Source organism: Sinocyclocheilus rhinocerous, unplaced genomic scaffold, assembly GCF_001515625.1.
Source record: "Sinocyclocheilus rhinocerous isolate Xijiao unplaced genomic scaffold, SAMN03320098_v1.1 scaffold1493, whole genome shotgun sequence".
Classification (NCBI taxonomy): Eukaryota; Metazoa; Chordata; class Actinopteri; order Cypriniformes; family Cyprinidae; genus Sinocyclocheilus; species Sinocyclocheilus rhinocerous.
In genome coordinates, this window is record NW_015640467.1 from 289199 (window position 1) to 303239 (window position 14041).

Consider the following 14041-nt stretch of genomic DNA (forward strand, 5'->3'; position numbering starts at 1 on the left):
CCCAAGTTAAATATCCCCCCCCCTTCCCTCCTCCCCCCGTCGCTCCATGAGCGCGCGCGTGTGTGTGTGTGTGCGCACCCAGCTCACCAAGAACCCTCAGTCTGACTGACAGCAGAACACACACTCACACACACACACAATGAGACCCCCCTCCCAACACACACACCCACACACATCCCACCACAACAGCTCTAGATTTATCACAGGCTGCTACAAAACAGCAACCAGAAAACACACATTTGGGATTTTCCATATCTTGCACATTCCGTGACACTCGTCTTGCATAAATAATGTTCAAGTGGAAACCTTATAATTCATTCATACCACATTCAAATTACACTCTTTGCTGGATGCATCAGTCATCTGGGGCTTTTGCACATATTGGCACATGATGCATATGTGCATTTTAATGAATAATCATTTGAATGCTTTTCTTTCCCCTAATAAAGCCATTCTTTGCTAGTTTGACATGAGTTGAGCCACACACACACACACACACACACAGGCGACATCATTTTTCCCAAAGAAAAAGAAAAACAAAGTGAAGTGCTTAGGAATCCAATAAGTGGTCCATTAAAGCGCCTCTGGTTTGTGTGGAGGTTTGTGGATTCGGCTTCGACCTTTGCTATTGCCACTGGCAGGAACCAACACTCATGAACTCTCGGGGTCACCAAATAAACGGCCGCAATTAAGTGTTTAAGCGGGCCACATATAGAGACGCGTCACCTCTCACGGTGCCAGAACTCAAGCTCGATGTGTAGCCTGATGTTCAAACGACACGCACAAATGCAGCACACCATCACTATCAGCCGAGCAGCTCACAGGTGATCTCAAAGAGCGGAGTTGAACTTTTCAAACCCAAATCTGACTGTGCTTTCAAAATGCACATGTAAAACCTTCATTAAGTCATTAACAATAATATATGACCTGTCAAATTATTTGAATGTACATTCATTCATCTTTTGATCACTATTCAATAATGCTCAAAAGAAGCCATATTATTTGTTACGGTTATTAATGAGCGTGTTATTTTAAGCGTCTCTCTCTGTTCTCAAGCTGTCTGTGGTGGATTGCAGAGGCTGGAGGGATATCCCTCTGTGAGCTGTGGGCTTCATGACATGAGGAGTGTGAGGCATGTAAAGCAGGGCCCCAGCAGTCTGTGGATCGGTGGCAGACTGTCTGGCTGCGGTTCTGCGGTTCAGCTGCCGGTGTCACGCCGCATTCTGACCGCTAGAGGGCGCGAGCGAGCGCGGCTCACTGACGCTGCGCAGGAACTATCAGCTCACCTTCATTCAGCAGCTAGAGACGGCTCGAGATTTTGGCTCATATATAATCAACATTCAGATTTCAACGAATGAGCTTCTGATGTTATGCAGTAGGCTATATCATTTTAAACAATGATCTGATAATAAATGTTATTATTAAGTGTTACAAACGATAACGTAAAATAAACGAGGTTCATCAGTTTCACTATTGCAAAACAGTCTGGTTAAAAAAAAAGACAATAATATGCCTCAACTGCATCCGTTTACCTTTAATCATTGTCTCAACAGACTTCTGCTTTTTTCTGATTTAAAATAAAACTCTCAGATACCTGATTTGAGCATCTATGTAGATAGACTAGTAACATAATATGTTCCGAGAACGTTTTGCTAACGTTCCCGTAAAAACGTAAACGTTTTTTTTTCTCGGAATGTTCAAAAGTTGCGGTTTTTAAAATGTTTTCGAAACCTTTTTTGCTGGTTTTAAGGGAACATTCCATTTTATCATTATGCAAACATCATGGGAACGTTATTTTTGAATGTCCTCTGAACGTTCTTAAACATGTGGTAACATTTAAAAAACGTTAGATGAACATCCAACTAAAACGTTTTAGGAAAAAAAATTTAATGAATGAAGTATAAACAATGGTTTTAGGCTAACATTTTAAGAACATTATTAAAGACCAGAAAACTCTGAATGAACGTTCTAGTAATGTTACTGGAAGAACGTTTGTTCATAACTTGGAGAGAACCTTGCCAGAACGTTAGCCAAAGTTTTGAGAACATTAGCTAGCTAGCTGGATGGATGGATAGATGGATGGATAGATAGATATGAAATATGTTCTGAGAACATTTTGCTAATGTTCACATTAAGTTATAAAAACTTAATTTCTGAATGTTCTCTGAACATTCAAAATGTCCAGTTTTTTTAATGTTTTAGAAACATTGTTTCTTGGTTATACGAACGTTAAGGGAACATTCCATCGAATCAGTTCGCAAATATCACGGGAATGTTACTTTTAAATGTTCTCTCAATGTTCCAATAAAAAGGAATCACATTTAACAAACATTAGACAAACGTCCATCTAAACGTTTCAGGACAAAATGTTCAATGAATGTATAAATAATGTTTTTGTGCTAACATTTTGAGAACATTATTTAAAAAAAAGAGAACTGTAAACAAACATTCGATTAATGTTACTGGAAGAACATTCCCAGACAGACAGAGAGACATGCAACGTCCCTCATCTGCTGTATGAATACATATTCTGCTTTGTAATTCATTTTCTCTCATTCCATGCTCAAAGTGACACTGTTGTTTCATCAGAGTAAACAGTGCGCTCTTATTTCGCTCCGTGTCTCTCTGGCTCAACTGCGTCTCTAACTGAAAGCAGATGCTGGAAGCAGCATTGAGAAATGCGCTGCCTGTTTGAAGATTTCCTCTTTATTCTTTCACTGTACGCCTTGTAAACAGCGTCAAATTGACGGATCTCTCTGGCGACAGCGATGGAGGCCGGTGGTGATTGTCTCGTGAGGTGATGTCATACCTTACGTTCAGCATACGGGCGAAACAGCGTTTGATTGACAGCGCAGACTGTGAGGGTTTTCAGTGACACAGCATGGGGACGCTTCCCTCTAAATGTGTGTGTGTGCGACTGAACGCACAGCTCCAATGCACTGCGCTTCTATTCAGGCCTACCGTGTGGTGCAGAAAGGGGAGGAGAGGACACAGGAAGAAAAGAAAAGTGGAAGAGGGGGTGGGCAGCAGGTCAATAATGATCTCTCGGCCTCGTTTAATTGGGATGCGGTCAGTGTGTGTGTGACTTCACTGCATTCCAGCTTGATTACCCTCATTCATGTTGCCTAAAATTAAAATGAATGCGAGAAAATATCCTGCTGGGATGGAGAGCGGGGAAAAGGAAGAGACCCAGGGAGAGGGCATTCCCAACGCCAGGGGGGCGGGATGACATCACATTCCTGCAGCCCGGGTCCTATTGCTGTAATTCAGTCCGTCCCGGGGGCCAAATGTGGACAGTTGAGGTTGAGCTACATTTACGTGCACCCGAATAATCCCATCGGATTGAAAGGCCTTCATGTAAACACCTCAATCGATTTGGGATGCGTTTCCCAAAAGCCAACTAGAGTCATTACTAACACAGTTCAACGAGTCCCAAAGTTCTCACAAACAGCATCGCAAATTTCGCGAAAGCTTTCAACTTGTGGATAGAGTTTCTTGTTAGTATGATCTGGACTCTCTGTTTTTGGACACAAAAAGCATGCTAACATGTTCAATATATACACATTTTAGCATGTCAACAATCAGAGCCATTTTTGAAGAGTTATTACTCCTTAAAGGGTTAGTTCACCCAAAAATGAAAATTAGCCCATAAATTACTCACCCTCAAGTCATCCTAGGTGTATATGACTTTCTTCTTTCAGACGAATCCAGTCGGAGTTATATTAAAAATTGTCTTTGATCTTTCAAGCTCTATCGTTGTACTCAGCGGGTGTTGCATTCCTTCGGTTCAAAAGACGTGAAATAAAAAGCACCCTTCCAGTCCTATTGTTGAACCAATGTGGTTCAACCGACTGAGACGTGACCATGTTTGTTGCGGGAAACAACTGCAACTAGATAGTTAATGATGCATCCTATTATGGTAGTTAAGCGGGAAACGTACCCGTTTTTTTAAAATATGAACTTGAATCCTGAACAAAATATATCAGTTTTCCACAATATTAAGCTGTTTTCAACATTGATAATAATCAGAAATGTTTCTTGAGCAGCAAATCAGTATATTAGAATGATTTCTGAAGATCATGTGACACTGAAGACTGAACTAATGATGCTGAAAATTCAGCTGCGCATCACAGGAATAAATTACATTTTACAATATATCCACATAGAAAACAGCTACTTTAAATTGTAATAATTTGTCACAAAATTACTGTTTTACTGCACTTTCGATCAAGTTAATGCAGCTTTGATGACAGAAGAGATTTCCAAATAATTAACAAATCTTACCGACACCAAATGTTTGAACGATAGTGTCTATATATTGTGTTTATACTCGCAATCAATGACTATCAATAGTTTTGCATTGCTTTTACTATTGCTTCTGATTGGATTAGGTTTGGTTCAAACTCTACTGAAGTCTTTTTATGGAGCAACTGAACAGGAAAACGCTGCTGAAAAACGTAAACATGAAACAGTTCTGAGTGGTTGTGACTGTTTGATGTCATGCAGTATTTTCACTTTTTGGGGTGGCGTCTGGTTAGCACACGCTGTCAGGATAACCGAACCACACTTAGCAACTTAATCCCACCGAGCCCTTCAGATTCATCTGCTATCTGTCCTGGCTGATGTTTGCCGTCACACTCACGGCTGTGTGAGGTGAAAGTGTAACTCTGAGGAGTGTGTGTGTGAAGATGCCGATCGCTCTGAACACATACTGTGAAATGCCTCAGTGCAGCGACAGCATGCAGAACAGCACAGGACAGAGACGCTGTGTAGACTCAGAAGATGTCCTGAATATTGACTCACACTGGTGATCTAATCAAAAGACATAAACGAGCAGCTGCGGACAAACACGGAGAAAACAAACATCCTTAGCACAAAGAGAGAGAGACTGCTAGAGTGTCTTTGGTCAGTGATTCTATCACTCTAGGACTGAATGATATAGTCAATATTCACCATACTTGCCATGAAATTGCTGGCAATATAAACACAATCTACTGACAAAGGAAATAAAGCATATAGTTGTGGGAGTGAGAAACTACTAGTGTGTACTGACATCCTTTTTAGGAACTAGGAATAATTCTCCTAAAAATGAAAATCTGCTGAAAATGTCCTCACCCTCAGGCCATCCAAGATGTAGATGAGTTTGTTTCTTCATCAGATTTGGAGAAATGTAGCATTGCATCTCTTGCTCACTCATCTGCAGTGAATGGGTGCCGTCAGAATGAGAGTCCAAACAGCTGATAAAAACATCACAATAATCCACAAGTAATCCACACCACTCCAGTCCATCAGTTAACATCTTGTGAAGCCAAAAACTGTGTGTTTGTAAGAAACAAATCCATCAAGATGCTTTTAAACAGTTTATTCCAGCTAAAAGACTCCTCTATCCATAATCACGCTTCCTCCAGTGAAAAAGTCATCTGGTCTGAATCAGGAGAGAAATCTGCTCAGATCAAGCCAAAACAGTCCAAAATGGTTCTAAACAAATATGTGGGTTGATTTTAATGTGAGACACAACTCAAGGAGATGGACTTTTACACTGGATGAAGTGTTATTATGGATTATGGACTCATATTTTGGCCAGAAACAACAGTTTAATGTTAAAACGTCTTAATGATGGATTCGTTTCTTACAAACACACAGCTTTGGGAGTGGTGTGGATTATTGTGATGTTTTTATCAGCTGTTTGGACTCTCATTCTGACGGCACCCATTCACTGCAGAGCATCTATTGGTGCTACATTTCTCCTCTATGTCAGGAAGTCCGTTTAATAAAATCTGAGGAAGAGCTGAATGGCTCAAAGCATCACTTTTTATTACAATCCTGTAGATGGGAGCTTTCAAAGTGTGCAGATGCTTTATTTAATTTTTCAGTAGGTTATTTTTGGGTCCTGTAGCCATTTTTACAAATTCAGAACGTGAATGCCTTTTTTGCAATATTTCGGACATAAAATTAAGCAACGTCTAAATGCAGCAATTTTGTTAGTTATTATTATTATGTTTCCTATTAAGTGTCAGAACACTAGTTTTGTGTAACACAAGTATGAGATTATAACTATAGTAGCTTCCTGAATCACACAGACATTTGAAGGAAACTCTATCGCCCCCTAGAGTACACAGTTCAGTTACCGCCAGAATACAGACAGAGACAGACAGATAGACAGACAGACAGACAGACAGACAGACAGACAGACAGACAGACAGACAGACAGATAGATAAGAAGTCTATGAAATGCCACCATTCTGATAGCTAGGTAAACGTGTGTGTGTGTGTAGATTAATCCTGTCTGGATATGTGTGTTACTATAGATACAGTATGTACACAAGCACTCATTTCATCTTAGTCTTGTTCATCACTCCATCCATCAATCCAATCATATTTCTAAACAATGGCACAGTGTGTGTGTGTGTGTGTGTGTGTATGTGTGTCTTTGAAGTCAGGGTTGAAGCGTGCTTAATTCATCAGTATGTGGTGGTGGTTGTTCTCACTGCCGTTTCACTGCTACCGCTCAACAAAACACACACACACACACTCAGACGGCTGCTCTGACATCACTCTGTACACACGTCCACTCCAGCTGTTGTGTCTCATCCAGGACACACCCACCGGCTCTGAACACAGGCTTATGAATGATTATTAGTGTTATATTAACAGAAATAATTAACACACACACACACACAGTCTGGCTCCAGTGGATTAAAATGCTGCTGGCGTTTGTTTTTAGAATCTGCAGTGTGAGTGTGTGAATGCAAAAACACACACATGCACATACAACCTGCACAAGACAACCTGAGAAAAAACAGTTGAGTAAAGCCTTCTCTGATTGGCTTCATCAAACCTTTCAAATACATCAGAATCTCTACTATAAAACAACTGATCTGATTGGATGAGTCGCATTCAAAGCTGTTTCATAACAATCGATAGATACACACAAATCTGTGACTCTACAACTATTACATTCAATCTCAATGTGGCGAGCTGCTAAACGGCTGGCCAATCTACAGTTAAACCCATGACGTCTATAACTTTGCAGAAGAATGATTCATTTTTCTATTGTTTATCAATGAAGTTAATGCAGTGTTAATATCAGTCTGCACCGATGTTCCTCCATCAATCAAACGTTAATCCAATCATACAGTAAATATGAAACTTCTGAAGTTAATTTAGCATTATGGACAGACTCAATTCAAACTTTTGTTTAATTTAAAATAATAACAATCTTCTCTAAAATTAAAAAAAATTTTTTTTAACTTCATACTTAAAGGGGTCCTATTATGCTTTTTCACTTTTTCAACTTGAGTTAGTCTGTAATATAAGCAGGACACTTCAGCTTAATCATCTATCATTATGCTTGTATAATATTATTAAATTATTAAAAACAGCTTTAAGTTAATCTTAAAATAGTATGGGATGACATGTAGCCATTTGGATCATAAACAATGCCAATTACCAGTCATCAGAAAATTTCCACTCTACCTGTAAAACTACATAGATATTACTAAAAAAAAAAAAAAGACAAAAACAAAATTTATCACATTAACTAAAATTAAAACAAAAAGAAAATATAAAAAGCTTCAAAATATTAATAAAAACTATTACAGCATTTTAATGATACTAAAATTGCACAACTAAGATTGCACAACAATCCGGTGTGAGAAGATCAGAATGGTACGGTGTGAACGCAGCCAAACACTCCCAAACTTTACTACACAGACAGAAAGACCATGGCAACAAATAAACACACACTTTCATTCCATCTATGACACACAGAGTAAGAAAGAACAAACAGAACTATGTGCACACACACACACACACACACACGTGCGGCTCCCCTCCCTCGCGCTCTGGCAGTGTACGAGGGCAGTGAGGCGCCAGTGGAGTGCGCAGTCTCTCTGGGGAACAATACTGCAGCGCTTCATAAAAACTTCAAACGCTCCTGCCAAATGTTTTATAGGTGCTTTAAAGGGTTACGGCCCCCAGGGGTCCCGAGCGGAGGGGGGTCTGTCTCAAACTCCAACACAAAACGCACACAATATGCATAGAACAGGTGAACCAGATGCATTTCTGCACATCATTTCATGCTATAAATGCACAGAGGACGCTGTGTTCGTATCACATATAGCCTTCCAGTCAGATCTTCAGGCCACCGGATGCAGAAGTACGTCCGTTATCATTCGGAGTGTAATCAGAGCCGCGTCACGGCCCTGTGATGGGGAATAACAGGCTGCGATTTGTGCGGTTTAAAGATAGAGGGTGAACCTAGTGATGAGCTCCCCAATTAGGTTAGTTATAATTAAATTCACGCCAACACGTGTCAAACTACTGTATGTGTGCCTACACTGGTATAAAGAAAGATGAAGAGATGAAGTTAGAGGTCTGTGGAAGTACTGACTGTCTGATTGCACAGCCTTGTGAAACAGAAGTGCGCTTAATCGTACTGAATGTGCACTTGCAGTGTACTTCAAGTCTTAAAAAAGTGTATTCTGAAAAAATTGTGTGTATTCTGCAGATAATATAATATGCATGAACTAAAATCCCACTCGAGTGTACTTAAAGAGAGGATACATTCATGCTTATCACACTCAAGTGCACTTTTAAAACGTGCACTTCGTAGTAATGTTAAATTAAAAATACTAACTTAAAAGTACACTTTAACTCTTTGCTAAGAGTTAATGCTAAGTACACTTTTTTTGTGATGTACACTTATTCTGTGTTGGCTCTACTGCATATGGAAAGCGCTTTATGATCATTTTTTTAGCATTTATTTTTTATTAATTTTATATATTTTATTGTATATTTTCAAAAAAAAAAAAAAAAAAAAATTATATAAGAAATTAAATATTTTAAAACAAAAAAATAAACACTGTACTGTTTTTTTTATTGAATTGCCAGTTGGTTATTTTATTATTGTGTCTAAAACAATATATTAAACAAATAAAGACAGTGTGGTCTTCCACACGCTCCACTGCACTTTAATGTGTGTGTGTGTGTGTGTGTGTGTGTGTGTGAGGGAGCGCTTGTATACCAGTGTGTGTGTGGTCTGCCAGTTTGGGTTGTGCGTGCGTGTGTTTGTCGAGTGTTTCCCACACTTTACTTAGCAGAAGTGAGACACTCAGTGTGGATTCAGTCAATCAGAGAGAGGCTATTATTTCAGAGAAAACAGATTACAGCGGCCCTGCCATTGCATTAGAAAGGAAATATCAAATCAAACGACAGATCTGCACTAAAAGATGTCTGGTTTTGAACTGACTTATCCACCAGCGCTTAAGAGTTTGAGGGTTTTTAAAAAAAAATTTAAACAAAGTCTCTTCTGCTCACCAAGGTTACATTTCATCCAAATATTACAATTTCAAATAACTATTATCTTTTGCAATATATTTTATAATGTAATTTTTTCCTGTGATGCAAGCTACATTTCAGCATAATTACTCCAGTCTTTAGTGCCACATGATCTTCAGAAATCATTCTAATATGCTGATTTACTGCTCAAGAAACATTTCTGATTATTATCAATGTTGAAAACAGTTGTGCTGCTTTATATTTTTGTGGAAACAGTGATGTTTTATTTTTAAGGTTCTTTGATGAATAGAAAGTTCAAAAGAACTGCATTTGTTTGAAATAGAAAACTTCTGCAATAGTATAAAAGCTTTTACTGTCAGTTTTGATTAATTTAATGCATTCTTGCTGAACAGAAGTATTAATTTTGTTCAAAAAATGAAAACATCTGATCACAAACTATTGAACGGTAAACGTCTGAACAGCTGATTCAAACACATTGAAACTTCAAAAATAATAAAGAAAAGTGACACTAATGAAGAGAAAAGATGTGAAGTGTCTCTCAAACCAACATGCATGAATCTCTCTATTGCTGTTTTTTTTTTTTTTTTTATAGAAGCATTTTGTTTCAAATTCAACAAAATGATGTTGGTCCATTTTCTGTCAATTTAATGTGAAAAGCATTGCATGTGAAGATCATGCAAATTTAGCAAAGAGCATTTTTCCATTCATCTTCTCTACAGGGATGAGATGAATCACAAGCTTAGCATGAATACAGCGCTGCAGGAAAAAAGTCCTAAAGCACGGAAGTCGCAGGTTTGCACTTTCACTTTCATCATCCTGAAGTCAATGGGTTTTTGAATGGGTTTCTGGTTAAAAGCCTGAAATTAAGTCTGTGGTGAACATAAGCTCAAGACATTTTCACCTTTTACTCATGTTTATGAAATAAAACATCGTAATACCCTCTTGTGATTTTTTTAAGGTCATTAAACGTCATCACACTGATGCGGCAGCTATTTGTCGAGGGAACCAGTGTGACGTGTACAGGTCGGCCTACAAAAATACATCATCACTGCAGCACTACACTGAAGTGAGTGTTTAATAATTGGAAAAAAGTTGTGAATGAAGCACTCATCCCATGAAGCACTGGGAATGATGTTGTGAATGATGTGACCGGTGCACTATGAAACAATTAAAGTGTTTTTAAGATAACTGTGACTTTTTATCTCACAATTCTCACTTTTTCACAATTCAGGGGGAAAAAAAGTCAGAATTGTGAGATATAATAGTATTGCAAGATATAAAATCAGAGTTGTGAGATATGAGAACAAAGACAGAATTGTTTAATTCTGATGTAAAGTCAGAATTGTGAAATGTAACTTAGGAATTGTGAGAAAAAAGAATTCTGAGTTTATATCTCTCAATTCTAATTTGTTTAAATCATAATTCCAAGAAAAATAGTCAGAATTCATAAAAATAGTCAGACTTCTGAGTTTATATCTCGCAGTTCTATTTATTTTACTCAGAATTCCAAGAAAAATAGTCAGAATTCTAAGTTTATATCTCGCAATTCTAATTTTTACTCATAATTCCATGAAAAATAGAATTCTGAGTTTATATCTCACAATTCTAATTTTTAAAAAATCAGAATTCCAAGAAAAATAGTCACAATTCAAAAAATAGTCAGACTTCTGAGTTTATATCTCGCAATTCTATTTTTTTTAACTCAGAATTCCAAGAAAAATAGTCAGAATTCTGAGTTTATATCTCGCAATTCTAATTTCTTTTTTAAACTCATAATTCAAAGAATTAAAAAAATTGTCAGAATTCGGAGTTTATATCTCGCAATTTTGATTTTTTTGTTTTTTTTAAGTTAACTTTCTATTTTTCATCCTGTGGTGGAAACAGGCTTCCATAAAATACAGTATATTTAAAGTTGACTGAAATATTCAAATATATTCTGTAAGCAGATTGAGAGAGTGTCTGAAATGTCATTCGCAGTGATTTATAAGAGTGGATGGTCACTGCATTTCCTGTTTCCATGGGTAATTTACTGCTGGGAATTCATATATAAAACATGATTCAAAAAATAACAATAATAATTATTAAAAAGTTTTAAAAAGCTATTGTTAAAAATCTACTTCATGAAGAAAATTAATGGTATTTTTCCATTACCTGCCTGTATTGTGAGACGCGTGGAGGATTTGACTGAATCTGAACCAGACAATAGCGGCAGGAGCTGTAAATAAAACACTCATATTAATACATGTAGTAAACTACAAACACACACACACACACTGCAGCTGCTCAAATCTATGCTTTCATCAAATGGACAGCCATAAGACTATGAGCTCATGCAAGGAACATGTACACACACACACACACACACACAGACAAACAGTCTTACGTCTCATGCCAAAACACACATCATCTGGAACAGCGCTTGTGTATCAGCTCGAGTGTGTATTTGTACATGATTCCATAAATCAACGTTCATCTGGAAGAGAAATCCGCTTCCGAGCTACAGTGTAAAATATTATTGCACCAAAATTTTTACTTTGCACTCGTGTGTGTCCGTCACTCGCCAAACAGAGACCGTAAACACAATATCCAGAATAAACTCACCGCACTACAACAAAAGTGAACGCTCCACAAATGCTACTCAAAGCAACACAAATCAACATTAGAAACAGGAAGAGTCTATCAAACTCTATGGCTACGGCCCGTATTGTCCGTTCAATCCAATGTGTCTGTCCACAAACAATCTCACTCAAAAGTCACTCTTCATTTGGATAAAGCTTCTGTTCTGGTGGTGCTTTCGGTGTAGACTCGTTCTCAATAGAAACGTTCAGTAATTCAGTGTATTTTGTTCATGGGAGAATCCCAATGGAGTATTCACAGTCTGGATACGTCCGACCGCCGTTGCTGTATGTGTACAATTTGGTGGAAGGGTTTAACGGTATCCTGAGGAAGAATGCATTGACCCAAAAATCATGACGTAATGTTTGTGCGGTGATTTCAAACCACCGATGGTAAGCTGTAAACATTTCACTTCAGAATACATATGGAAGAGCTTCTGTCCAGACTGAACTTACACCATCTGGTTAAAGTGGCACTAAATCAAATGAGCAAATAAAGTGAAACTATTAGGCCGCGTGTCCACCAAAGTGTTTTTTCCTGAGGCTAGCGTATTTTTTCAATTGATTTCAATGGGAGCACCGCGGTTTTTAAAACGGCAAGAGTGTGACGAGGCACTGAGCGTTTATTTAACGCGTTCAGCGTTTTTTTGCTCGGCGCCGAGAATTGAAGAATGTTCAACTTTGGGTAAAACTCAGCGCTCATCACTGTCACTTTTTAGTCAGCTGACCAATCACAGTGAAGGAGGGGCGGGACTAATACATGTCACTCCCTGCTTGTACTACGACTGAACATCAATGGAGAAGTTAATATTGCTTGTCTGTGAGTATTCATGTCTACCAGATGGAATTCCCGGACTACCACAATACTGTTATGAAAAATAATGCTTGTTAAAACATTTCATTTGTGATGCGTCTGCCATAATACTTCAGTGCATATTTCGTATCATAGCAACCAAAGCGTCTCAACTGAAAAAAAAAAAAAAGCGCCTGCCGTCTTCAACTGGCTAAAAAGGCTTTGGTGGACACGCGGTCTTAGTGTTACATGTGATGATAATGATGATGTTATCCATGTAACCAGTTAAAGTCAACATGAAATGCCATTCATAACCAATTTTTTTTCAATAAGTGTGATAGACTTCATATATAAATTTCTTATTTCTCAGAGAAAAACATAAGTAGTACACTGCAAAAAATAAAAACAAAGATTATTGGAGTATATTGTACAAGAAAATACTATTTCTTTCTACTTCAAAATGTTATGAAATAACATGAAATTCACAATATATATATATATATATATATATATATACTGAAATAAAATACATTTTCAATTTCTCTTCTGCTGACCAAGGCTGCATTTATTTGATCAAAACTACAGTAAAAACGGTTATATTTAAAACAGAGTTTGCCGCGTGTCCATGGGTTTTGTAGCGTGAGTGGGCAGAAATCGTCCTGTAGCCATTTCTCTCCCCCCTCCACCAGCAGAACCAGGCCGAAGTGCTCGAGCTGCTCGCTGTCATACACACACACCTCAGATGCACAGGACGGGTATCTGCACTGATCCGGGGCACAGGTGCACTGCTGCGTGGCTTTCTGCAGGTGATGGCACACGGCGTTGATCTCCTGGACCACCAGACGAACCATCTCTTTGGCCGACGTCTCTGGAGTCACGCGTAACTACAAACACAGACATATGTAGTCAGCAGACTAAATAGTCTGTTTAGTAAACTGGAGTAAACTATGGTTAGGTTTCTTAATGCTCAAATGCAATAACTCGAAACTTTACAATTAGCAGAACTGAATTGAGAATTTAAAATTTCTATTTAATTTCTTAATTTGAATAGAGATAGCAAACAGGATGCAGAATTATAATATAATATAATATAATATAATATAATATAATATAATACTATTATTTTAAATTAGATTTTATTTTTATATTAATCACTTTGATTTTAGTTCAAATTTATTACATTTTGTTGTGTTTTATTTACTAGTTTTATTCAGTTTTAATTGTTTTAGTGCATTAAGTTAAACTAAATGAAAATGAGAAATATCACCTTGGAAAATAGCTGAAATAAAATAAGTTAAATTTGTTTATATTTTATTTTATTTCAGTTAACATT

At 37.7% G+C, this 14041-nt stretch overlaps 1 protein-coding gene across 1 annotated transcript in view; it reads right to left on the reverse strand.

Annotated features, from left to right (window-relative positions):
- Nucleotides 1–9972: 9972 nt before the first annotated feature.
- LOC107753065 (ankyrin repeat and fibronectin type-III domain-containing protein 1-like) overlaps nt 9973–14041 on the reverse strand; it is a 77585-nt gene continuing 73516 nt past the window's right edge. Inside the window, exons 23-24 of the mRNA XM_016569168.1 lie at nt 13301–13592; nt 9973–10013 (exon numbers count right to left, since the gene is read on the reverse strand). Of these exons, the coding sequence (XP_016424654.1) occupies nt 9973–10013; nt 13301–13592 (333 nt within the window). The remainder of the gene's footprint in view (nt 10014–13300; nt 13593–14041) is intronic.